The following is a 25,722-nucleotide window of genomic DNA, read 5'->3' as shown; positions in this document are numbered from 1 at the left end:
ACTTAAAATAATGGTTGTCAGATATTTATGCATTTTATTCACTGCAAAGAGAATTAGCCATTAAAATAATTACAAAGAACTATATAGGAATATAGGATTTTTAAAACTTTGGGTATTAGAAAAGCATGGAAAGCTAGTTTTACTGAGTAATTTGAAAGTAAGACAAAATAAGTTAGTGTGTTAAGATTTAGGGAAAGTTTCTATTAAAATCTAAGCCTTTCTGTGATGATAGTCTTAGAGCAGAGAAGAAGGTGACTATGGTCAAGGAGTCTTAACTCATATATATGCAACAGCATATCTCCAACACCATTTCACTGACATTTTCTGTCCCTTTCTGCCCTTTCCTTCCCTGCTCTGCCCTTTCCTCTCTCAAAGGCTTCGCCCTTTATCACAGTACACCCATGAGATGTACTATTAAAACTTTATTGCTCATTTTAAAAAATTGATTTCTACGCAAGTGCAAATGGTAGTTCCATAAGGGCAGTTTTAAGGATACCCATTTTGGAGAGGTTTCTGCTTTGGCCACTGTGTGAAACAAAATGCATCAGAAAAACTTTGCTTACAACACAGGCTGGCTGCAGAATGTATGACCCCATAGTCAGCAGATAGACACTAAAACTACAAAATATCTGAAGTCACAAGTAACAAAAGTAACAATGTACTGAAAATGACTTAAGGCTCAGAGACGACAAGCAACTGAACATGAAGCCCAACTGCAATTCCACACCTAAAAAGCTAATTCAGAGCTTGGATTTATAAATAGGGAAATACCATGTAGATATAGGGACATGATTTTACCATTGGCAGTAGTGAGTTGTAAACTTGGCTACTTCGTACCGAGTTCTGAGGTCCTTAATTTTAAAAGGATGTTGAAAAGTGGCATGATTGTAGGGAGAGACCACAAAAATGATGTAAGGATTGGGAGGAAATTCCCTACAGTGAGAGCCACAGAGTTACTTAGCTTTTCAGAAAGTATTTTGGAAGATGATCATAGTGTTTGACTCCCAAGAGAAATGGAAGGCTTTTCATTTTTTTTGTTGCCAAATCATACCTGGATGCCTTCTGAACAATATATTTTAGACCAACATATGTCATACAGCTCAGTAGACAAGAAAGGGAGTGAAAATCAATGTAATAGGTTACATTATATGGTGGCTCCTTAAGGTTTCCAAATCTAGGGAAATAATACAGTCAATAAAATAAAATTAAGCCACAGTTGTAAGAAAATTTGGAGAGAGAACTGCTACAGTATTCAGCATTTTTGTGTAAGTTAAATACAATCTTGAGTACAAGGTGACTGATCTAGTAATAGTACCATATTCAGCACTGCTCCATCTCAAGAAATGGTAAAATCTAAGTACTCGGAATATTCTGGTGCATTTTTTTCTGCTGAGTGCATTATGGGTAAAATTCATATTTGACTACTGATATTTTTTAAGCATTCAATTATTTTGCCTAACTTTTTAACAGTAGATTTAGATGTACAAAGCTATCTTGATACTTAATGAAGGTCTCCTTAAACTCCAGTGAAATCAAATTATTACTATAATCAGTTCAATAGCTTCTCACTCAACCTTTCCATCTTTCTGATACTTCACAATAGTTTAAGACAGAAAGAAAATAATAGAAGTGAAAATGAGTCTGAAAGAAAAAACGGGTAGTGACATTTTCGTATTAAAATTGTCTTTGCTACAAAACTTTGAAGGAACAACTGTAGAATGTTCTGTAACTAACAACTGCCTTCGTCACAACACAATGGAGCAGTAAATCACTGGGTCAAGTGAAGTGTGTGAAGTGTGTAAAGCAGACTTTTAGGGTATGTAGGAAATGCTTTTTTGCTGGTAAAATATTATTTTTTCCTTCTACATCTATGCCACATACTCAGGATTCTCTGTAATATCAATGGGCACAGTTAACAGAATCAGACAATATTTTCTTCACTGCACTGGGCTATATATTCCTTAATGGCAGAGCCCAGGGTCATATCCTAAATTCTAATTACAAGCGCATGCTCCCTCATGTCCTTACTCAACTTTGGGGTGAGATGGATGTGCCCAGCTCCCTTCTTTTCACCACATTCTGGAGATAGGGAAGAAAAGGCTACAGTTGACAGGAAGGAGTTGGCCAAGTGTCCAATCCATCTGCACCTACTCTAACATTTGTGTAGCCAGTGTGACATAAAATACATTGGAGAGAGCCACAGATGTTGATTTAACAACTTCTTCATTAAGACTCATCTGTGGCTTCCAACAACCAAGCTGAAAAATAGAACAGCAAAAACACATTCTTGCTAATTGTGTTGTCAAAGAGCATTAGTAGTTGGAAGATGTGCAGAGAAAAAGTGTTTCTTACGCTCTTCAGATTCTGGTCTTTTTTACCTTCAGGAATCCTGCATCTAATTTTGTAAGGCCTCCCTGAAGCTCAGGCTGCCTTCATCCATTCATGACATCTCTCTCACTGTTATGAAATACTTTTACGTGCTTATGATAATTCCCTCTGAGATACTGACTACATATAAAATTATCATTTCTTCTCTTTCATTTGAACTCCCTAAAATTAAATCACCTAATTGTCAATAGTTTTTACTGCAGCAATAATTTTTAAGCAGAGACCCCCATTGACTTAAATGAACATTAAAAGCCAATGGAACAATAAAGCATAGGCATCAGGTTGTACCATTCTATTTACTTAATTTCCATTTACATCTACAGACTTTCACAGCAATGACTGCCAAGAAGCAACTCTAGTAACCCTATTTGTGTGCTTAGCAGCACCAGTAAAAAAGCACTAGGAGCTCACTAACAAAACCTTCAGGAGCTCCAAATGAATTTCATCAACACAGGGACTACTAGTTGCATTAGAGGAGCAGAACAGCATCTTTTTAGGATTGTATCATGGCTGATTACAGTGCAGTCACCTCCTTTTCTCTTTTTTTTGTATGTTGTTTTCCTATTTATCTAACCGCCAGATGAGGCAAATGATGTTAGTGAGATCAGAACTTAAGTCCAGAGTTAATTTTTACGAAGGAAATATGTCATTTCTTTTTCTTGGTTATACCAACCTCAAGACAGACTTTTAAGATTATTCTTTGGAAAATTATCATTCAACAGATTTGCTGCTCTATGACAATGTTATAATTTTATCAATACTAAATTTCCTCTTTACATGTACAAAAAGAAATCAACCACCGCTCTCTTGTCCCATCTATCAGCACTAGAAATATCTTATTGGGATATTGGGATAGTTGTCCAAAGCACCCTCCAGAGGTATCGATTTAAATTGCCTTTCATTCAACCACAGCTGTATAATTATTATTATTTACTGGATACAACATATAGCTATAAAAGTTTGAAAATATCATTTTCACTATTGTCACTAGAATAAAGTATTTGTTAGTATTTTAGATACAGGTACAAAAGGAACAAAAATGGCTGTTTTCAAACACCTGGATATAAGAGAGAAAATCTGAACACATAAAGTCCTAATCCAGGATTTTTAGGGGAAAAGAATAGTTTGCTTTTTCTTGCTACCACTGTTTCAAGGCTGGAAAAGATGTGAACAGTTTTCATTTATTTTAAAGAAGAGTCTCTATGGTAATTCAGGAATAACATTTTATAAGTGAAGTTATACAGGAGTTGATTATATGTTTGGCTGAAACATCTATGACTGAGTAAATGAACAGAGAATTCAGAAAATAGGTAGGGTTACCACTGGCAACACACTGCGCTGGAACACACGGGCCTATGTTTGATCTGAGACAACTAAAACTTCATTGATTTCATTGTACTTTTTGACTTACACCACTATAAGAGAAGAATCAGGCATCCTGTGCACAGAATCTATACATATAGCTTCTTCTAATACAGGGAGTGTGTCTTGACTAGGCACAGAGGACACATTCAGTGATTCTCACACTTTGCATTTGGGTGCAGTGTTTTAGATGGTCCTTTCAAATTGCTGGCTGCAGATCATTTCCTGTCCACATAATATTCTCTGTTACTGATTTCTAATCTTAAAGTACATAAAAGGCTAGTAAAATGAAATTCCCTTCAAGTATTCCATTTCTGAGAGAATAATCTATTTAATCTATAATCTGAGAGAATATTCTATTTCTATGAGAATAATTGCTACAGTTTTCACAGTGGTCTTGTATCTTTGTAAGTAAAGGACCACGGACATCAATTTTAGGAATCAGACTACAGGGGATAAACAAAAAAATGTTTGAGAACCCTTGTTTTAAAATTATCATTAGGGATAAATTGGGTGTCATTTTATTTTTCTTTTTATTTATTTTTATTTTATTTTTCAAATTATTGGTGGCGTTTTTTTTGTAACTATGAACCCAGTAAGTCTGAATATACTAATTCCTACAATTCCTGTACTTTCCTCTATCTATTTAAAAGCTAGTGTCTTGCTTCGTGGCACATTCCCTTTCTCCTTACCTGTGAGGTATACAAAGCTGCCATTCTTGCCAACCTCTATTAAACAGTGCAAAACAATTATCCTGAGTCACTGGACTGTTATCTCATGGATATGGAATTAGACTTTCTAGCTTAGAGAACATCAAATTATTTACACCAAATGTTATACTTGAAACAGATCCAGTGCAGAGTACTCTATTATATGATGGTTAAGGTAGTAAAGACTAAAAGATCAGGTCACTGATTTAAAACAGAACTCAAGGTTGAATCTGATTCTGAGGGTAGCTGTTCAGAGTCTTATCAACTAGGCTATGGCCTGTTCAGAAGTATGGAAAATCAGTCTTCTATCTAGTCTTGCCTGTGATTTCCAGCTGTAAAAGTTTCCTTTAGGAATGTTTGTTTGGGACTGATAAGAGTTCTGTGGAAAGTTTCAGTGTCAGTTTTTCATCAGTACAAACTTTCAGGATTTTCAATTTAAAAATCTGAATCAAATTTAGATTGATTTTCAAATATGCCTGTGATTAGTCCCTCTTGTTTCAGAGTCTTGTAGATGATCGTTAGCTACAGAGACAAAAAGGGAAGTGTTCAAGAAATCCCAGAAATATATAAATTTTATGAAAAAGGTGTCATGTATTTCATTTATCCCTCTGTTTCAAAACAAGCCAAAAACCATTCAGATTTCCTCCCAGAAAAGGCTATCTTAAATTGACTTATTGACATTATATCTGAAACACAAAAATGATTAGTTAGCATGTAATATGCACTTTAAATCAATATAGTTCCTTATGATTTTATTTAAAAATTACCGTGTCAAGAGTAGGCCAATATATCCTATTTAATCCATTAAGTTTCTTTATGGTGCACAGTCATGACTGTCCTAGGCAAAACTTGATTACAATTTTGATTTGTTTTATATATCTGGATTTTATCTGAGTTACCACTGTAAAATGTGACAAGAAATCAACATGGAACAACATTTATGACATTTCCTAAGTAAAATATCTCCCAGTAGACTTCACAGGTTTCTAGTAGTACTTACCCCATGATTTATTTTGTCATACCTAGATGTAATTTTTTACCTCCACCCTCCAATGTATTCCCATCATTGCCCAGTCACCACCAGCCCTGCTCCCATAGCGATAAATGTCAAGAGCAGTCTTCCCATTAAACTTAATGAGAGTTGTTACACCAGTCAGCCTGCGTGTTTGAATTTAGAAGTTCAATCACTTTTTAGGGGCATCTCAAATACTAACTCTCTGGAAGGAGCCTGCCCTCAAGGGCAGCTTGTGCCACGTTTGAGGCTGAGCCAAGAGGGAGTGAGCGCTGCAGCCCCTCTCCCAGGGATGCCTGGAGAGCGCCCTGGGCCCCCTCCGGCTTGCGCTCAGGCTCCAGCTCGGGCTCGCAGGGCCTCACCAAACCCGCTCCCACTGGAATCCCAGCAAAACTGTACTGAATTCAATGGGATAGGAATGAATGCAAATGATGAAAATATAAACACAGGGCTGTGTGAAGCTGGTGTTATATAGTCTCTTCTGGATTTAAAGTGAGGGAAAATGGAGGGACAGAGAAAAATGTGACCTCAGGTATTAGACGCTATCTTTTTACTTCCTGAACCAAAGAAGAGTTTTCACTGTGCTTCATTTCTTTGCCAGTTAGGATTGTAGTGTCTGTTATCATTGCTCTTCTTTATATTATTTAAATTAAAATATTTTCTGAAAAGAGTTTCTTCCCTTTTCCTTATATACATGCTAAAATATAAACAGATAGAGATAAGTAAAAATTCCAACCTTTATTCCACTTTGAACAAGCTTGTGTATATCCAAAAAAGGTTCCTTGATTATGTCTCCTTCAGGATTGAAAATCTTCACATATCCTTCCTTTTCAAGAATAAAGAGGCGGTGAGATCCATCCCCACAATGTACTGCTCCAACAGGCTGCCTTAGTCCACTCACAACCTCCTGAATGCAGAAGCAGTTGTGCTTGTGTTTTCTAAAAAAATTTTAAAAAATTGTGAGCAATTTCTTCTTTCTCATAACCATGACACAACAGTGTCCCTAAGAGCTACAATGAATGTTCTGTGATACTACAAACACAATTATATAAGGCAGAATAAATTATTTCCTTGAATGCATGCAAGCATATCATACTGAAAGTCAGTTTGAACTTGACTTGAGCAAAATTTGTTTTGTATACAAGACAGAGAAAAATAAGTCATCTTAGATCTGAAATGCAGAGGAATAGGAGAGAAAATATGTGATTAAAAAAAGAGAAAACAAAATATAAATAGAAAAATTCTACTCTACAATAAACAGTAAATTCCAGCAACTCCACAGTTTGACAAAATTTGGTTTCTACAGTCCATTTAAGAATAAGAGTTATTATGGGGCAGTTTATTTAAATAATCTAATTTTTTTCACAATGGCAAATACACATTTGAAAATCATAAAATAGATATTTTAATAATAAAATTATTGTAGTTGTTTACTAATGTAAAATTCAGGTTGAAATCACTTCTTAGAAGGCATATGTATGATCTACAGGGAAGGCAAGATTGTAACACATCATCCGTCACTTAAATATTAAGAGGTACTGAAGTATTGAAGCTAATGTAACTTTTTCAATGTATACTAGCAGCAGCAAAAGAAAATAACATCTGGAAAACACAGCTGCTGAGCATAAGCACAGACTGAGCTGGTTCACTGTGAAAACCACAGGCTTTGTAAGTTTTTTTTCAGATTAAACAGCATTTATCTTTATGAACCTGTTGATCTCTTCCTCTTTGTCATATTCTTCCATGTGGTCCAAGGAGTTAGAAGCTGGCCCTCGCACTTGCTTTCTTGGAAAATCTGGAAAGCATACACCACCATCTTTTCTTGCATAGTAAAAGCAAAACTCATCAGCTGTAGTTTGGAGAAAACCTTAAAAATACAAAAGAGCATACAAATATTTAGTGTGTTGTCATGTCTGCAGTTTTGTGCCATCAAACTGATCTTCAAACAGATTATATATTGAGTGGAAACAGAAATAGTTTTAAACAAAGTACTATCTGCAAAGAGGCCTGCTCTGAATAAGTACAAAAATAGAGTGTTACCTTTTATAGTTTATTCATCTGTATTTATTTTAAGCCTTAATTGCAGTGTGCTTAAATAAGAAAAAACAATTCATTCAAAACAACTCAACAGCTCAGTCTTAAAAAAGTTAAGAGACAAAGTTCAAAGTTAAGAGACAAAGTTCAGAGTTAAGGCAGTCATACACTTTTCCCTGATATTAACCCTATGAATGAATGTAGTATCTGCTGTAGAATAGCTTAAGCAACTTCCATTTAACTTTTTTCTTGCTTTGGGCTTTATATCTAATTCCTACTGTCATTAATTACTTAAGGAAAACCCAACATATTCTGCTACTAGCTGTTATACCAAAAAATTAATGAAAGATGGTAACTCTTCACTGATTTAATTTTTAAAAAGTGGTTTGCTGTAGTAAAAACTTTGGTAAAGACTTTGGGAGAAGACATGCAGTAAAGATTTTGTGGAATGCTGGCACCAAAGGATGACAGTCCGAGAGAGGTGAATAATTAGTTGTCTCAGTACTGCTTCAATGGCACCTTATTGCCGTGCCATTGGCCTCTGCTTGATTCCCTGCTCCGGAGGGGCTGAATACACAGTCCTGTGGCTTCCTTAGCCTCCAAACCTTGCAGAAGGGGATGTGTCTCATACTGCACTGGAGCTGGCTTTAAGCTAGCTTGGATGAAAGGTGGGCTGTATGTTTTAGGTTACAATGGGAAGGAAATTGAAGACCAGAGAAATAAGAAGTTGGTAAAATGAGAGTCTGTGAGGAAAAAACCCTGCCATTACTGATACTATACTAGTTTTAATGACAGCAAGAATTCATATTTTTGTCCACAAGCTTATTTCTAGTCATTTTCATCCAGTTTTTAATCATTAGTATCAAATCTAAGACAGCAGAATTTGGCTAGTTATATGTGTATTATTTTACTATAAGATCTGTTAAGATAATCTGTCTTAAGTCACTTTTATTCCTCTGTGCACTATTGGCACACTTTGTTAGGATGTACTATGGTCCAGGACTTAACCCATAGGATACACAGCATTCAGAATTATATGATATAGTATAGAGGTTTTATTGGCACTTAATTGGAATTAGAGGCCTAATTTATGCATGGTTTTACCACTTGTGAGTAATGCAGTAATCCATAGATCTTGGCCATAAAACCTCTGGCTTACAACTTACAATAAGAGCTGATCAGGGACAGATGTGTTTCATGGGAAAATGCCAATTTCTTAAAAGCAAAGCTTTTTCAGAAACATTATCAGTTTTGATAAAATTTTAGTTAAAATTATGTCTTTGGTACAAGCTGGAACTTCTGGTCTAAATGAAAAAGAGAGAACCAGACAGCAAACCTCATGTCACTATACCCCAATGTCCTGTAATTAGGATGTTTCATTAGGAAGAGGAATATTCATGTCAGTGCCCCTCATCTGTCAGGCAAGAGTTTGACCCTAAGTCTCCCATTTCCCAAGTAAATGTCCTAACAACCACTTTATTAGCTATCCTGGGGTGGTCCCTCTGTGGCTTTCTTCATGGAAAATTTCGAAAGAGTTCAATTTCTTCCTTATGTGGAATAGGAAAATTTTTTAGATCCCAGAATTTTTGTGGAGTGGAAAGCCTCTCCCACCCAACTATACTTCTTTGCATATGTATCTTCCTTTAAAAATATTGGACAAATAACATGACAAAGTCTGACTTTGGTTTCTATAAAATAATATCTGGAAACACATGGTGGTGTGTTGTGGTGTAAAAGTTTAATTACCATGATTTGGAGCTTCAGTAAATAATCAGCTGTGAGGAGCTGTTTTTAATTTATAGTAGTTATTTGGAGAAAATAGGAGATATAATTTCAAATGGAACAACTGAAGAAGAACTCTGATATAATCACAGACTAGTATTCCAAGGTTTTGTAGATATAATACCAAAATCAAAAAGTAATCTAAAATCTTGTTGTTGAATTATTTGACTTAAGAATACACAGTTTTCTCTTTACTAGTGTCTTCCTCTAGATGCACTAGATCATTAAAGAAAATGCAATAGCAAATTGGATGTGTAGAATTTCTAAGTATACTATCTACTATTTATTAAAGATAAACTACTCTGACTTGAATTTTATCTCCAGTAAGAAAAACTGAAATCATATGATGATCATATTGTTTACTCAGTAGATGTTCATTTCAAATTATAATCAGATGCAAACTCACTCAACTAATGCCTTATGCAATGCCTTTTTTATATGCAAGACTAATCACTTTTTCCTATAAAATATTCTATCATGAGCTTAAGTATGTGTTGTACTGCATTTGCCTTTTGCCATTTAACAAACCCATCATAAGGTTCCAAAGAAAAGCATGGCTTACATTCCATTTTTCTTAGGAACGTTCTTGGAAAGTGGAGTTTGAATTAAATTATGAAAATCCGCATTATCAGTAAATTCCTAAATGATGGCATTACAGGAAGGAATGTAACCTCTGTAAAGACAGTCTCACCTGTGTGTTAGGGATGCAATTTTGTTCTGTAAGAAAACAGTAATTTACAAAAGATCTGCTGCCATGATATCTATGCTAGATTCAACATACAAACGGCTTCAGGAAAGACAGAATTACAATGCAGTTTGCTTGTACTCTCCTATCTGTTCATAGCCATTTAGTGTTTCCTTTGTCATGCTTAGATTTTAAGGTCTTTAATGCAGAGCTTGCCATTTAGTTCAGTGTTTGTACAGTGTCCAGAAGAATGGTCCATGACAAGTTCTCCTACGCATTAAAATTATTCCAAAAACTCATTTTGCTCAGTCTGAGTTTACTCAGATACAGCTCTGTCACTGCCCTCTATGAGAAATATATCTGAGTGAGGACTGCAATGTTTGGTCCTGTGTGAATTTCTGTACTTATATTTTTAAAATATCATACATATAATTACTAATTTCGTACCAATTGCGTAGGTGTTGGCAGAGCAGTGACTGTGCTAACAAAGAAAACTTGAACCGTAGAGAAAGATTAAACAAAATGTTTAAGTGTTGTACATGTCAGATTTTGCACAGGCTTATATTTTTGTGCCTTTAAAACTTTCTGTCCTGCAAATAAGAATCAAACTATTCTTGATAAACAAACTTTTCAGCTAAGGTAGTTAGAGTGAAGGCTTTCTGTGTTCTCATTTTTAAAAACCAAGGGAATACTGCATGATTTCAAACTCAAAGGCAGAACTTTTAGCAAAGTGACTTCTGTTCTCAGCTGAACCTCATCTCCTCTCTCCACTAGTGTTTGTGGTCCAGGTTTTCCAAATGCTCTATGTGCCTTCACCAAATTCTACTTCACTGAATTGCCTGCTAAACCATTACTCTGTCTCTTCTCTTTGATATATTACTGAATCATCATGGTAGCATTTGTCCCAGCCCTTACAGCAAGTGAAGTTACCATTCTCTCCCTTCCTTGTTTGCACTGCGCACAGGATTGAATATCGTGCACTTATTTGACTAGACCTACACTGGCTTAAAGAGCATCAGGCTCACCTACTTTGTTCCTGCTACATTATTGACCTTGAGCATACAGTTTTGTATTTTACTAAAAAAAAATTTTACTGTTTTTTTTTTGTGATTTGCACTTTCTACAGTTAGATGTAAATTTGTTGACAACAAACATGCTCTCCTCCCTCTTCTCAGCACATAGTGAAAACTATATCTAAGAGGTGATTCCAAATGGATTCTTTCAAAACCTAATAGGTGCAGTGGTAGTTCACATCACTTCCTACTGTTTTTTCAAGTGACTATTCGCCCTAACCTTGTGATAGTCACACATTGCATGTACCAGTACACATGCAATGCCAGGATGAATCCTCTTGCTGCACTTATTAGCAGTAGCAACATTAAGAGCCTCTACAGTTTTTCTGCAAGTTATTAGTTGGTTATGTTAGAACTTCTGGAAGTGTTGTGTGGCTTACAGAATTTCTCTGATGATTTCTACCATTTTGGGTTGGGGTGCCACTATTTTGGAGTTAAAAAATTCACATCTAGCATTTGTTCTGGTAATGCCTGGATTCAGATCTGGGCCCAGATGTGGATTCACCCACAGTCATCTGGAACCCATTTCTTCTAAAGAAAACAACAGGGAGTTAACATAGTTCAAAATCTATCCAATGTCCATGGATGGCAGAACCCTCCCTGGCGGTGGCACAGGTTTGTTCCGTAGAACATGTCACTTCCACTGGCATGCATGAAGTTTCTGCTTATGCATAAAGGGAGAATCAGCCATGCCTGTCTTTATTTAGCCGTATTAATAATAAATATTGGACAGTCTTCTCTTATGACCTTGAAAAAGTTAAAATTCATATTAATCAAAGAGACTTCATTAGGTCACTTAATTAGTCATCTGGGATGAATCAGGGAAGTTCTATACTCATAGATTTTTGTGAAACATTACACCCTCCTGTGGTAATACATCCATACAACCCTAACAGCTATTATCCTGTTTGAATAAAGGATCAAGTCCATTTATTCACTGGATATTCAAAATTCCCCCAAAAGTCAATGGGAATTGTGATGCAGTCATAACTCATGGGCAAACAGATATCTTTAAAATAATTAACCAAGAGTCTACTAGAGTTTTTGACTTTGCAAATGGAAAAAGAAGTATACATGAATTTCTGGAGTTTATTCTGGAGCTAACCCATCAAAATACTGGTTTATAATTTCTCAGTCATCTTGGTTAATGTGTACTGTTAAAATTTCAATTCCAGAAAAGATGCTTGACATCTTAAGTCACTAATAATATTTCTAATTTATGCAGGACTTAAGGGATAAAATCATTTTTGTAGTTTCTTAAACCTCTTTGTATTGATGTTCAGAAACAATTAGCACTCCTTAATGGAGAAAGAGGAATTGTTTGACTTTTTAACAAATGCACAGTGAATCACTGGCAGAGACTTAGGATTTGGGGCCTGTTAATTTCCAACTCCTTCTTTAATCCTCCAGGCTACACTTAAAACGTGGCTTCATTATTTTCTATTTTTCTTTCTTTCTTTTTCAATAAGTTTTATTATGGATAGACAGATCTCACAAGTACAGTAGAAAATCCACATAAACTGTCATTTTAATTATGTGTATTTTAGAATGTATAAGAATATTAAATTACATTAAAATCCTATAGGCCATCTTCTCAAGAAGAGGGACCTGAATCTTAACACCTTCAGGAAATACTAGTATATGTACCAACAACCGTGTGCCAATCAAATCACCAAATTAATCCCGTTGGTGGATATAAGTATGGAACAACTTTTTGTTAGTATGACCCACTTTCAGAACAAGTATTCAGAATGATTATTAGCATCTGATTGATGTAGGAAAAATCCTGTTCTAACTGATGCTAAAGTATGTAAGCTCTTTTTCTGCACAGTGCTCTGTCCAGTGCTAAAGTTATGCTTTCATCTGGTTATCTTTCAAGGCAGCCTGGGTGGTCACAAAAAGCACTTGACATCTTGATGCACTTCAGCAGTTTTACATATACACAAACTTTGTAGAAAAATAAATTTGTCATTCGTCACCACATATGTTGATCTGAGGAGTGAGGTTCCTGTGGCTATAGCTCCTGTGCTGCTCAGCCCATTCTCTTTCTCTCTCCCTCTCTGTCTCCTCCTCCTTTCTCCCTTTTCCATCTTTCACTTTTTCCAATTAAAAAAATTGTTTCCTCAGAAACATAGAATTTCACAAAACAAATAATGAGGGACATGATCTGCAGAATATGCTAATCATTTGTGTTAGCTATAAACTCACATCAAAAAAAAAAGTCTCTGACTTCTTATATGGGCCAAACATTTAAAATATCTAATCTGTTATCGCTGTTCAGCAGGCAGTCTTGGCAACTATGATCTATTCTGCTTTGCTTTGGGGAATGTGATAAAGAGCAAGAAACAGCTGGTTTAAGAAAGCCTTAGAAACATCTCTTAGTTTATAAAGACAATAATAATATTTTCATATTTGAATGGTTTGAGATACATGTTAGACCACACTAAAGGGAAAAAGTAACTCAATTCACAATGTTTTCTCAAGTCAATAAAACAACACTGCAAAAACCCCCCTGCACTCTTGGGATTTCAGAGAAAACAAGTACACACTGTACACACACAATTAAAAAAACCCTCCTCCAAATCTAATCCACTTAAACTATACCCTTTGCTCAAATATGTTTATGTTATATTACAAAGCTTTGTTCATATGTTAAAAATGATTATTCATAAATTCATTTTTCATATCCTTATCAACTCTGCTTTCTAGTCTGTGTTGCTAGTAAAAAAATCTTCACTAGTTTAATTATTTTCTCATGTGTGACATTATTTATAACTAGTACTTGGACAGGGAAAAAAGCATAGTTTAAAAATGACAATCGTAATGCTATAAATAATTTACTATTGAGAATACCAAAGATGTTATTTAATATAATAATGTATTAAGACAATATTTCTAAAAGAACCATCTTCTGTGGTTACTTTGTTGATTTAGTTACAAGTGATAGCACACATTTGGTGACTGCCTTAGACAACACAGGTCAAATTCTGGTTTTGGTTATGTCCAGCTAATCCTACTGACTACAATGAGTAAGTGTTAGGTTAGTTAAGAATTTGGTTGTTAACAGCATGTTGGAACTGATTCAGAGATCACAGAAGTCTATCGAATAGCTCCCTTTGATTTCAATGGGCTTTAAACTCTATGGAAAAACCTCAGTTTCTAGGGTAACAAAACCAGAAAAAACACTTTATTCATCAGCTTTTAGTACCTACAGAGGACAGCCAGCATTCTTTATTTCTTTCATTTTAAAGCTCTCTATCATTTAGAAGAGCCTTTTGGATGGGCAACTAATTGTTTACATGCTTTGAATGAGCATGCTGATATTTCAGTAAAGGCAATAATTTCTGGTGCCTTTAAATATTAAAACAGATAATTCTGAGTTTCATGGAGAGTTTAATAAGAGGGCGGTAAGAAAGTTCTCAGAATATTTACCTTGCTATGTAAGATCCACCATGACAGCCCTGAGATGTTCTGTCTTTGCTCAGGCCAAATCCCTTGGATATCAAGGGACATTTTACCTAGTTAAGAGCTGGATCTATGACTTCTCAGGCAATATCAACAATTCAAAGTAGACATCTTTTAGTCCCGTATTTTGTTAGAGGTTTTACCTGGTATGTGACCTCTGCAAGTATAATAGAGTTCTTTACAATAGTCTTTGCACAGGTAGGGAAGAGCTAGTTCTCTTTCAGGTGTCTCCCCTTTCTCAGGTGAATGGAATAGATTCTGAGCATGAGGTGAGCAGTGTGCACATTTGATTTCCTCCAGTAGCTTCGCACATTCTGTGTTGTTGGTAACAGAAAGTATCTGCAAGCCACAAACCAGAGACAAGTAAACATATGATCTGTTTGCCCATCTTACACAAAAAGATTGTATGATCTAATGTAATAAATAATGTTAATTTAACCAATACAGTTAGTATAAATGCATCATGTTTTATGTCACCATTCAGGAATAATCAAATGCAAAAATTATTACTATGAAATGTGCAAAATGTCATTAGTACAGTGAGATTTTAAGTGCTTGCTTCTCTTTCCCAGATAAGGATATTTGTACTCAAGTTCTCTATGGATACAAGCCTGCAGTCTCTTAATGACGTAGGTAATCTCTGCACTAGAGGCATCATTCATATGAGGACGAGCTAGAGGAACAGGCCTTCTGCCCACTCCTCCTATGAGAAATGCTTAAAAACACAACTTGGGAGGTGATGTTTTCAAGCAATTTAAAGATCAAAAATTAAAATTCTACTATCAAAACACATCGGGAAAACCATATATAGCTATTTGTTAAATATGCGTATCTTGAATTATATTGTAGTCCAGCTACTGAAATGATTGCTGTGGAGTTCAGCAGGTGCCTTTGATTTTTTACGCTTCAAATGGTGCTCTGGTCTTTGCACTTTCTAATGGAAACTATTTGGAAATGGGAAAAGCCATAGGTTTCCAGACATTTCTGTTTATAAGTAGGAAGTAGCATCCTGTTTGTCTCCATACTGAAACTGTAACTTTGTCCTGAAAAAAGCATATATTATGCATAGTACTTGAAGAAGCACTAAACCACGACTGATGATGTGTTTAAGTAAACACAGGAGCCTAAGGAGCATAATGTCATCAAATCATGAAAAATAATGGAAAACAGCATAGTCTTCTTTATTAGTCTTTGAATGCAGTGCACTTTGTTAATCTATTGTTAACCACATGGATTGTTTTTTGATCATTCATACCAATGGTGGATAATAAGAAATGTGTTCTCAGCAGAGAAGGACTGAATCTGTTCCAATATAAAAACAAAGCTCAGGTTCTTTCTGCTACTTGTTTAATACAATTATAAAAAAATACTTTAAGAGACTTATTTTAAGAAATACTAATGCCGCAAATATCTGTATTCTGTAAAATTTGTAAATATTTGTAAATATTGCATTTGAAAATATTGACACAGTTTTGCAATGGTTCATATCTCTGAACTGATTTGTAGAAGACCTTTGCAATGTGTCATTCTCCTGCAGTATAACGTTGATTGGAATTATCTAAATTACTTCTGATAATTCAGAATATTCAATATGTGAAGACTTCTGATTTGTAACTTGAGTGTGCTGTCTCACAGGCCAGCTCTCTTCTAGGATGCACTACTTCAATAATGTAATTCTGAACTCATTTTATTTACAGATCATAACTACATAAATATAAAACATTTGAGAGAAATGCACCCCCCATTGTTTTAAATAGTTACGTATTCAAAATATTAAAAATGACATGGCCTTTGCAGTTACACAAAATCCTAATTAAAGGAACCTTAATTTAGAAGCCATTTAGTCTTACCATATATTGTCAAAAGGCCGTCTAAAAGTTTAGTGACCATCTGAAAGTTAAACCACTGATTAGAACAGCATTTGGCCTGTATTCTTATTCCGGAAGAGCTGCCATTGGCTTCAGAGAGAATTCTCCCGAATTTGCCAGGATTAGGCATTAAATGTTCTGTCCTTTAGACTATCTGTTCTCAGATCATCCTTGGCTTCATAGTACCTTTAAAATAAGTAATGTGACTAACAGCTGCCACATATGGTTAATTATCTCTCTTCAGACCTTTCCTTAAAATATAATTGTGTCTCATGCCTTTTTTAGCAAGGGGCTGTCTTTTTCTACCTTGAAGACAGTAATCAATTAATTGCATGTTGCATGCATGGTAAAAGGTTTGTTTTGGCCCTGAATTCTTGGGGAATTCTTTCCACAGCCCTAGTCCCTTCATCTGCTGAAAAAGCTCAGACTCTTTTTGCTAGATTGCTTGTCTGGGCCATAGTAGCAGAACTGTTAACCTTAGTCATCTTTCCTGAGTTTCAGGTGTTGTTCTAGATATGGCGGATCTGGGAAGAAATGCCTTGAAGACAAGAACTAAAAATATAACAGTAATAACATATAACTAAAACAAAATACATAATAACTGAAACTTTGAACTTGACTTGATATTTTTCAGCATTCCAATCTAGGTAGTAGAGAACAGACTTTATATGCTTACAGCAATCCATGCTGTATTAGCTGCGCTTTCTTAAGGGATGATGGCATTCTGACAAGGTACCTTGCATTGCTGTAGGTTTGACGGGCAGTGACCTATATAGTTCAGTCAAGTCATCATCTGCCAAATAGCATGAAGTCTTAAGCCAGCAGGGGATGATCAAAAGCACTATTCATAAATGCCAGTCTATCAGAATTTGATGTCAGCAAAGAATCTGGGAACTCTCCTAAAGTAAGGATGAAATGACCAGTTTGGGGTGTTTCCGCCAAAGAAAATCACACCGTGACTACAAACTCTTCAGAGTACTTTTCTCTGTTCAGTAGTATCACCTGCTTCACTCAGGTCTCAGATGTTTTCATCTGTGAGTCGATCTCATTCAGGCAGCAGGCTTTCTTGTGGTAGCAGTATGGTGGTATGTTTAGAAGTACAAGTAAACACTAGGTATTACTAGGTAAATATTCAGCATGTTTATTGAACTAACTCCACAGTGATGCACACATAACACTGTATATCTACTGGAAGACTCCAGAGCACATTTTGAACAGGAAAAAAACCTACAGGATAGCAAAACTAATTTACTGTTTCTTGTGGAAAACTTAATTGATGTTGCCTGGTGATACAGCCGAAGAAATGCTTGCCAACATTTCAGTCGTCAAAGTTAAGACAAAAGGATCCTAATCCTCCTGAGCAGCTGCTATCCAGGAATTAACCACAGGAATTCACCCCCTCATGTCGTTTCTGGAATGAATCTTGGTCATATAATAGCTAATCGGAAGATTAAGGAATGAGAGTCAATCAATTATCTGAAAATCAAGTATAGTGTTATTTAACTTTTAGAATGCTCCAGCAAAATAGGGTGTTAACATTTGCTCTGTGTGAGGTCTGATGTATAACTCTATACTGGGTGGGAGACAGGGCAACCGTTCTATCCTGAATCTCAGTAAACTGATAATCTATTTACCCTCAAGAATATTAAAGCAGTTTTAAGCAAAAGCTGAAATACTTATTTGAATAAGGCACTTTCTGTTGGATCTCTACTTTCAAAATGACCTTAAAGTTGACAATCGCTTTGGTCTTTTGAAGAAATGTAAACTAATTTCCTGCTTCAGTTTTTAAAGTCATATGTGAAACCATCAGACTGCAGTGGTTTAAACTAACTATGCTCTGGAAAATATGTAAAACTTCCAAACATTTATTGCAACATGCCTAATAATGATTATGCCTGCTGCTGACTAACTTACAACATCTGTAAGATCATCCTTTAATCTCTAGCCACATGAAAGTAAAATGGGTAGACTAAAGGTAAGATAAATCCTGGAATGCGCAGGAAAGCATAGCATGCAAAATTGGTTTATCAACAAAAAGAATAGTGCAAAGAAGAAGGAACAGAAGATGCACTATAGGCAGAAATTCTTTACATTGAATATAGTCCTCTGTTTCATGTACCCTGTCATATCTAGTCTGAGAAAGGCAATATAATTTTGATGTTAACAGAAGACAACAGTGAAATAAATCATTGCATTAAGCTGTATTCGATATACAAGCATTCATGTCTAAAAATCATATGTCTACGAGATTGTTCAGCTGTTGGGTTGAACATATGCTTCTTCTGTATTATAGTGCTGGATTATGTCATTAAAGAGTTCGGTTTCAATTTAGGGTAATATGTAAATAGATCATTGTACTAAGGCAGCTGTTAAAGGGCCCCAAGATGAGTTATTTGTTTAGTTGGATGTGTTCAACAATAGCCTTTGTTCGTGAAAGAGGCAGAGCAAACAAATGATTGTAAAAGGGCACACTTGAAAACAATTACTTTTCAGCCATTCCTTGACAGCCTTGGCTGTGAAACCATCTAAGGTAGAAAGGACTTTGCCTGTCTGGCTGTAGGCAAACTTTTAGAAAATCTGATATTGCAATATTTGACTGGGGTGTAGTAGCCATACATAAACAAGGAGATATTCCAGAAAACTAGAAGACAAAGAGTTAAATGTCAACAACAGTATACAAAAATCTTACTTCAGACAGTTCAATGTTGTAGCTGCTTATTATGGTAGCTCCATTTCTGTTCCCAAAACCACAGGCAATGGTAGGGCTTTCATTATAAATACATATCAATAATTTGGTCATAAAAATTCTCAAACACCCAACATCTTAACCAAAAAGCTAGTAAGAAAATGAAAATGTCTACTGAGCATGCTCAACTTATTTTTTTTTAAGAAGCTAGTGTTCAGATTTCTGTTTATGTCATAGCCACTCCAAACTGTAGATACACGATGGCGTACAACATCAAAAAATGCTTTGGGAACTCTAGTAGCATACTGAAGCTCTAGTAGAAGGTGCTTTTTGAAAAGTTCCATTCAAATGTATTGCATAATAGTTTGTAATGTCTTTTATGGAATGGTCACTTCCTTCTGTCAAGTATAAATGTCATATACTTTGACATTTTTTCTAAACATATGATATGATAAAGCAGATTTGAGAGTGTCATCACCATTAATCTTTGGTGAAAAAGTCCAATTTTAAAACCTTGTAAGATAATATTCCTTAGAACGTGTATATTTATATTTATAAAACAGGTTCAACAGCTCAGAAATAGATACTATGGCATATATGGTCACACTTCTCATGTTTTGATGAGGTTTTAATACCATTAGTCAAAAAAAACAAAGGGAATTAAAACATATTTTCAAGTAATTAGAGAAGAATAAACCCTACAACTGCCTGGAAATTGAAAACCGACTGAAATTCAACTTTTAATTTACTGCATTGAACCTAATTAGTACAAGGGTCTCCAAGCATTGAATAATCTCAGTAGCATATATGCTACTGAGCTATTACAAACAGGGTGAACCAAGGACATATTTTCCAGTCCGTATTTTTTTTTTCATTTCAGCTAGATCTTTCAGGTTATCTGCATGTGGTTAGTTTATAGTTTAATTCAATTATCACACAGGAGCTTAATGACGCTGTCTCTAGACAACATGAAGAAATATATCTGCCTTGAATCTCAAACTGCTGCTGCATATGGTATGAATAAAGAGAGATCTGCAGCTGAAAACCTGCAGCAAGACAGTTCTCACTCATCTGGGAATAGGGGGGGGCAGGACAAATGCTCCCTCAAAAGGCATGAACATTTGGACAGAGCTGGGGACTGAAGGAGAATGATGTTCTCCAGTTTCACCCATTAGTGAACCAACTAACAAACACAATGGTGTTGTTGTTATTCTTTTGCCATAAGCAACAGGACTCTGTGTGTGGGCAGCAGTTTAGTGGGGAGGAGGATAAGTCGACCCCTTTTTGTCCTATTGATTTTTTCCTATTTGCATGACTTGAGCAAATTAAATGATGCAATATGGCTTTTTGTTACAAAACAAAGTGAGAGATACCACCCAGACACATATGTTGATTCGTAGAAGCTGTTTACATAAGAATGGAGTGAAATCTACCGTGAACTGAGCATAAAAATTCGATTCAGGCTGGGTATTTTTTTTTTATTATGCTTGGGCCAGCAAGACTGAAACACAAGTTTTCCGAGAGTCTCTCAGACCTTGACAACTACAGAGTTGTAACTGAGGAATTCTTAATTAAACCTAAACCAGGATGGAAAAAAAAAAAGAAAAAGAAAAAAGACACCTGATTGTTTATTTCACGTGCAGTGATTCTTAATGACATTATTCAGCAGTCCCCTCGCCGGGGGTGCACACGGGGCGCAGCACTGACCAGCACAGCACCGCTCATCAAACAGGCTCCTGCAGAGTTAGGTACCGACGCGTTTGAGAATCTCAAGCAACAGGCTGATAAGCAGATACCAACTTGCTGAAGGATGCAGAGAGCTGAGCGTTTTAGAAAAGCAGTAGGCAGAGGAGGTGCTTCTCTTCACATGACCGCGGCTTGAAGTTTGGCACGGGCGCTGCCAGGTAATGTGAAAAGGAAGAGAGCCTCGTGGCCCCGGGGGAGAGCCCAGCCGCCGGAGCGAGGTGTCCCGGCGGAAACCGGCAGCTCTCGCAGCTGCCACGCGTAAGCACGGGCGCTCCCAGGGAGCCCGGAGACCGCAGGGTTTCGCTCCACCAGCACCAACCACCTCCTGCTCCTACCCCAAACCCTTCCTGCCTCAGCATGTGCAGCAAGCTCCGCACGCGCTTTTCTCGCCCCAGAAAAACAAACCGGAAACCGCCGCCAAGTCCCTTCGCAGCGCGGCCGCTGCCGCCGCCCGCCCGGCGGCCCCGGCCCGGCCCCCCCGCGGGCGCGGAGCGGAGCCCCGCGCGCACCGGCCGCGGGCGCGGAGCGGAGCGGGGGGCAGCTCCGTGCGGGAGATAAATCAGCCCCTCGCTGCGTGCCGCCCGCCGCGCAGCGAGCAGCAGGTTAGCACCCCCGCCCCGGGCAGCAGCCCTGGGGAAAAGAAAAAAAAAGAAAAGGAAAGGGGAAAAAAGCCCCGGCGGTGCCTACCTTGGTCTCGGCGAGCAGCAGCCCCTGCGTGTCAGCGCGGGAGCAGCAGGAGAGGCGCGGGTAGAGGCCGCGGCACATCGCCTCGCCGCCGCCCGGCGCCTCCGGGGGCATCAGCCGCCGGTCGCGCTTCTTCAGGCGCCGCGGCGGGGTCCCGTTGAGGCACCTTCTCCTCCGCGCGCCGCTCTCCCCAAACTTGGCATCCCCCTCGAAGAAGCACAGGGCCACGGCCACCAGCAGCAGCTTAAACGGCAGCATCTTGAGCATCATGCCTGAGGGAGCGTGTGAATGCACCCCCACCCAAAAAAAAAAAAAAGGAAAAAGAGCGAAGGGGGGGGGGAAGGAGGGGAATCCCACTGACTTTTCTTTGCACTTCAAATCAGGAAATCACCTCCCTCCCCCCAGAAGGGGAAAGTCAGTAGAATAATGATAAAAGAAAAAAAAAACTAAGGAGGGAAGGAACTTCTGTCACCCGCGCTTCCAAAAATGAGGATGCAAAAAGGCAGAAGTGAAAAGAAAAAAGAAAAAAGAGCAAGGCAAAAGCAAAAGCCGCGGCCCCGGCGCTGCGGCGCGGCGGGAGGATGCTCGGGAGGCGGCGGGCTGAAGTTGTGCAAGTGGCACAGGTTTAGCAGTTGCCGCGCCGAGGCGCCGGGGCGCGGGGCGGGCCGGGCAGCGGGCGGCGGCAGCGCTTCACTTGTCGTCCCATAGGAAGGATGTCGCCTAGGTAGGACAGCGGCGGCGGCAGCCGGCCCGGGCGATGCCCCCTCCGCTGCCGGCGGCGGCTGCGGCTCACTAGGGCTCTCATGTTTCGCTCCCTCTTTTCTTCTTCTTTTTAAGCAGCGCGCGGGGAGGTGCTGCCACCGCGCGCCCTGCACGTCACCCGGCGGCACCGGCCGCGCGCGCCGCCGCCGCGGGGGGCGGCCGTTGGTGGCGGGGGGCGGCCGTTGGTGGCGGGGAGAAGGGGCCGCGGAAAGCGCGGGAGAGGCGGACCCCCCCTCCGCGTGACCTCCCCCCCCCCTCGCGCGGGGGGACCGTTACTGGGCACGCGGGGGCCGCGGCGGCGCCCCGCCCCGTAACGGTCTTCCGGCGGGGGGCGCGCGGGGAGCGCCGCGCCTCGCCTCAGCTTTCCCGCCTGTGAAATGGGAGACCCCCGCGCTTCCGCGGGCAGGGAGTCGCCCTCGGGGCCCTGCCAGCGGGCACGGGAGCGGGGTGCCCTCCCTGCTCGTCCTGCGGTGCCCGCTCTCCCGGCGGCCCGGCCTGCGGCAACCGATGGGGCCGCCGCGGCGCGCGGAGGAAGCGGAGCTCGCTAGGTGGGTGTTTCCCCTGCGGCTGAGGCGCGTGGCCAGCAGGCCCGACGAGGCGCCCTGTCCGCGGCCTTCAACTACTTTTTGACCAGTTTGGCAAAGGTTTTTTGTTCTCGGGGTTTTTCTTGTTGCCAGCTCTGATTAACTTCCAAATTTCATGGAATGTTCTAGACATCAGGGACCAAACTGTGTTGATGAGGGGCAAACTTGGGAAGCTATGAGGGAGAGCATGGGAGGCATGTTTAGTTCCTGGTATCTTTTTTGCACAGCTCCAGCATCATTATTTCTGCAGCTTTCTACAGAAAGCACAGCTGGCTGACTCTTAGTGGCTTTCAGTGTAATAATATTCACATCTTAGTTCTGTCCAACTTAAGCGAGTTTAAAGTATTACAAATTAATATTGTGGCAGTTAACATGTGGCAGTTACTAATGGCTGGAGGAAGCAGCGTGTAGAGGAGTGAGTGTGCACGTAGTGTACTAAGAATGGGAGACTTTTAAATGGGAAGAGTGGGACAAACAGAGTGCCTAGTACTGGGTGAAAGGAATGCACACAGGAACCCAGGAATAAGACGAAGAGGGAATGGGCAATCCCATGTGAATGGGAATGGAGCAAATGTGGGAAAGAGAAAAAATGAGAGCACACAGAGCTCTAGCCAAGGGTAGGGGTGGAGGTCCCTAGAAAAGAGGTCATACAGATCCTTTAGATGGGAAGAGGAAGTTATAGCACAGGAAGGAGATATTAGCTTCTTCCCGTGGGAGAGATGAAGGAATGGAAAGTTGCCAGTGAAAGATGTAGTTTGGGTGCACCTAGAGCCACTGACTCAGGGAGACAGGGGAAGGCGGCAAATAGAACCCCAGGGGGTTTTTATGGGGACTTGCTGGTTATCCCTGAAATAGAGGGGAAAAAATCTCTTGCATCCGGGGGGCCCGTTTGGGGCTCTCTCCTGGGGAGGGAGAGACAAAAAGGAAGGATTGCAGGGAGCTCCTGATGTGCAGTAATCTTGTTCTAAAGAAACTACAGCCTGTTACTGTTCTCCTCACATTTATTTTTAACCAAAGAAAATGAGTCTCTTCAGATTTACTTTTGAACTCTATCTCTAAACAGTCCACACTGAACTAAATAGGAATTTGGCATGGACAAAAAGTACATCAGATAAATCATTGAGTAGATAAATCGTTGGGTAGACATAAAAACTGCTTCCTATCCCTTTTAGTGCATTTCTTGGAGGGCAGTGGTTCTTAAACTCTTGACCACCACTTGTCTTACTACTGCCTCTCACTTGGTTGAAAGTGCTCCCGACCAAGGCTCGAGCTACATCAAATATAATGAATGAGAGAAGACCCTGGTGCAGCATGGGCCCCAGCACTCATGTTGATGAGTGAAATACAGCTTTCTTGCTTTGTAATTTCAGAAAAAAATACTACTTTGCAGTACTGGGACTTGTGCCATAAGCAACCTGGCTGGCAGAACTGTAGCTATGTAATTATACTACGATACCTATGACATTTTTATTACTCTGGATTACTACATAGATTATTGTGAAATAAAAGTGATTATTGTATAAAGCAGAACAACAATATCAGGATAAAGTCACTTATATTCCCAAGCAGTCTCCTTAGAGTGGGTTATACTGGCAGTGTTATAGTGGCGTAAGTACGCAGCTGAAGGTCTGTATGTCTGTTTCCCTCTGTAGGCAGGGGCAATGCTCATATTTTTACACTAGATTTCATGCTTCAGTTCTGCATATACCTTACTGGAATGGGAAACTGGAACTCTGTCAAAGGAAGTGGCCATAGGGCAGATACCCTCATGCAAAAACAAATGTTGAGTGAAAATTTCTGTGAGGAGTTGCGGCCAGGTCCACACAGTTCCTGTCTCTGTGAGGGAAGTGGAGAGAGGAAGTGAGGAATATAAATCTATATGATCAAAGTAGTATAGCTATTAGTAAATAACCTTTTCTCCTCCTTCAAGTGCTGCCCGCATAAAGATCCGTTTCTGTGTATAACCGTACCAGCTCTTGGAGGAAGTGAGTTTGAGGTGTATTAATTAAATAGAGAATGATTTCCAGAAATGGGATTCAGGTCAAGTTGCCGAAGTCAGAAAGAACTGACAGTTTGTGAAGGTCACATTCTACATAGAAATTTTACATACATCTATGATGGAGACATTTCCCAGAAATTCTGAGGAATGTACTGTTGACCTTGTATAATATAAAGTGTTCAAAACTTCAAGCACTGTAGTGATACAGGAATATAAAGATGTATAAGCAAGACTTGAAGAAGGTTGAATGTTCTTTAAAATCTCTGACTAAAATTGCTGATTAATGGGGTTTTGTGCAAGAATACCTGATTTAATCTTTTGTTCCTTTTCACATTTTAAAAAAGTACATGATAGCTTCTTTAACAAAATATTTTCCATAGGCTGGTTGATACATGAATTTATTTATAAACCTTTCTGATAGTTCAAAGTTAAGGTTGGTGTTAGTATTTGTCATTTCAGGGTGTCAACTTCAGGCAACTTTTAGCCTCTGATGAACAGAGATAAGGGAATACTAATGAAGTAGAAAGTATACATCATAGGAAATATAGTTAATAAGCACATCAGTTTTTTTAAGGCAACTGTATTCTGTCATATGAAGTTCATTTCTGGAAATGATTAAATGTGGTATTGCCGTAAGAGGTAGAGATGAGTAAGTTCTGTAATTTGTTCAGAGTACATAGGAATCATCTTTGGGTTAAACTACGATTATGTGTGAGAGAATTGGAAAGTTTTAAAAAGAAAGCTATTGCTGCTACAGTGTTTGTAGCTAGATTTTCTTCTAGTTTTGTCTTGGAAGATAAGCAGAGTGCTTATTTATACCATTACCTTCATTATCTAGATTATTATCTTTATCATGATATATTATGGTATCTATGGCATGCA

The 25,722-nt window shown here is 38.7% G+C and overlaps 1 protein-coding gene across 2 annotated transcripts in view; it reads right to left on the bottom strand.

Annotated features, from left to right (window-relative positions):
* HHIP (hedgehog interacting protein) overlaps window positions 1-22,234 on the bottom strand; it is a 74,335-nt gene extending 52,101 nt beyond the window's left edge. For both annotated transcript variants that reach the window (XM_067297111.1, XM_067297112.1), the window contains exons 1-4: window positions 21,499-22,234; window positions 14,655-14,850; window positions 7,183-7,339; window positions 6,209-6,410 (exon numbers count right to left, since the gene is read on the bottom strand). In XM_067297111.1, coding sequence (XP_067153212.1) covers window positions 6,209-6,410; window positions 7,183-7,339; window positions 14,655-14,850; window positions 21,499-21,765 — 822 coding nt within the window. In that variant the 5' untranslated portion in view covers window positions 21,766-22,234. The remainder of the gene's footprint in view (window positions 1-6,208; window positions 6,411-7,182; window positions 7,340-14,654; window positions 14,851-21,498) is intronic.
* Between the last annotated feature and the right edge of the window lie 3,488 nt (window positions 22,235-25,722).

This window comes from Apteryx mantelli, chromosome 5, assembly GCF_036417845.1.
Source record: "Apteryx mantelli isolate bAptMan1 chromosome 5, bAptMan1.hap1, whole genome shotgun sequence".
In the NCBI taxonomy this organism is placed as follows: domain Eukaryota; kingdom Metazoa; phylum Chordata; class Aves; order Apterygiformes; family Apterygidae; genus Apteryx; species Apteryx mantelli.
This window is presented reverse-complemented; position numbering and strand designations above follow the sequence as displayed.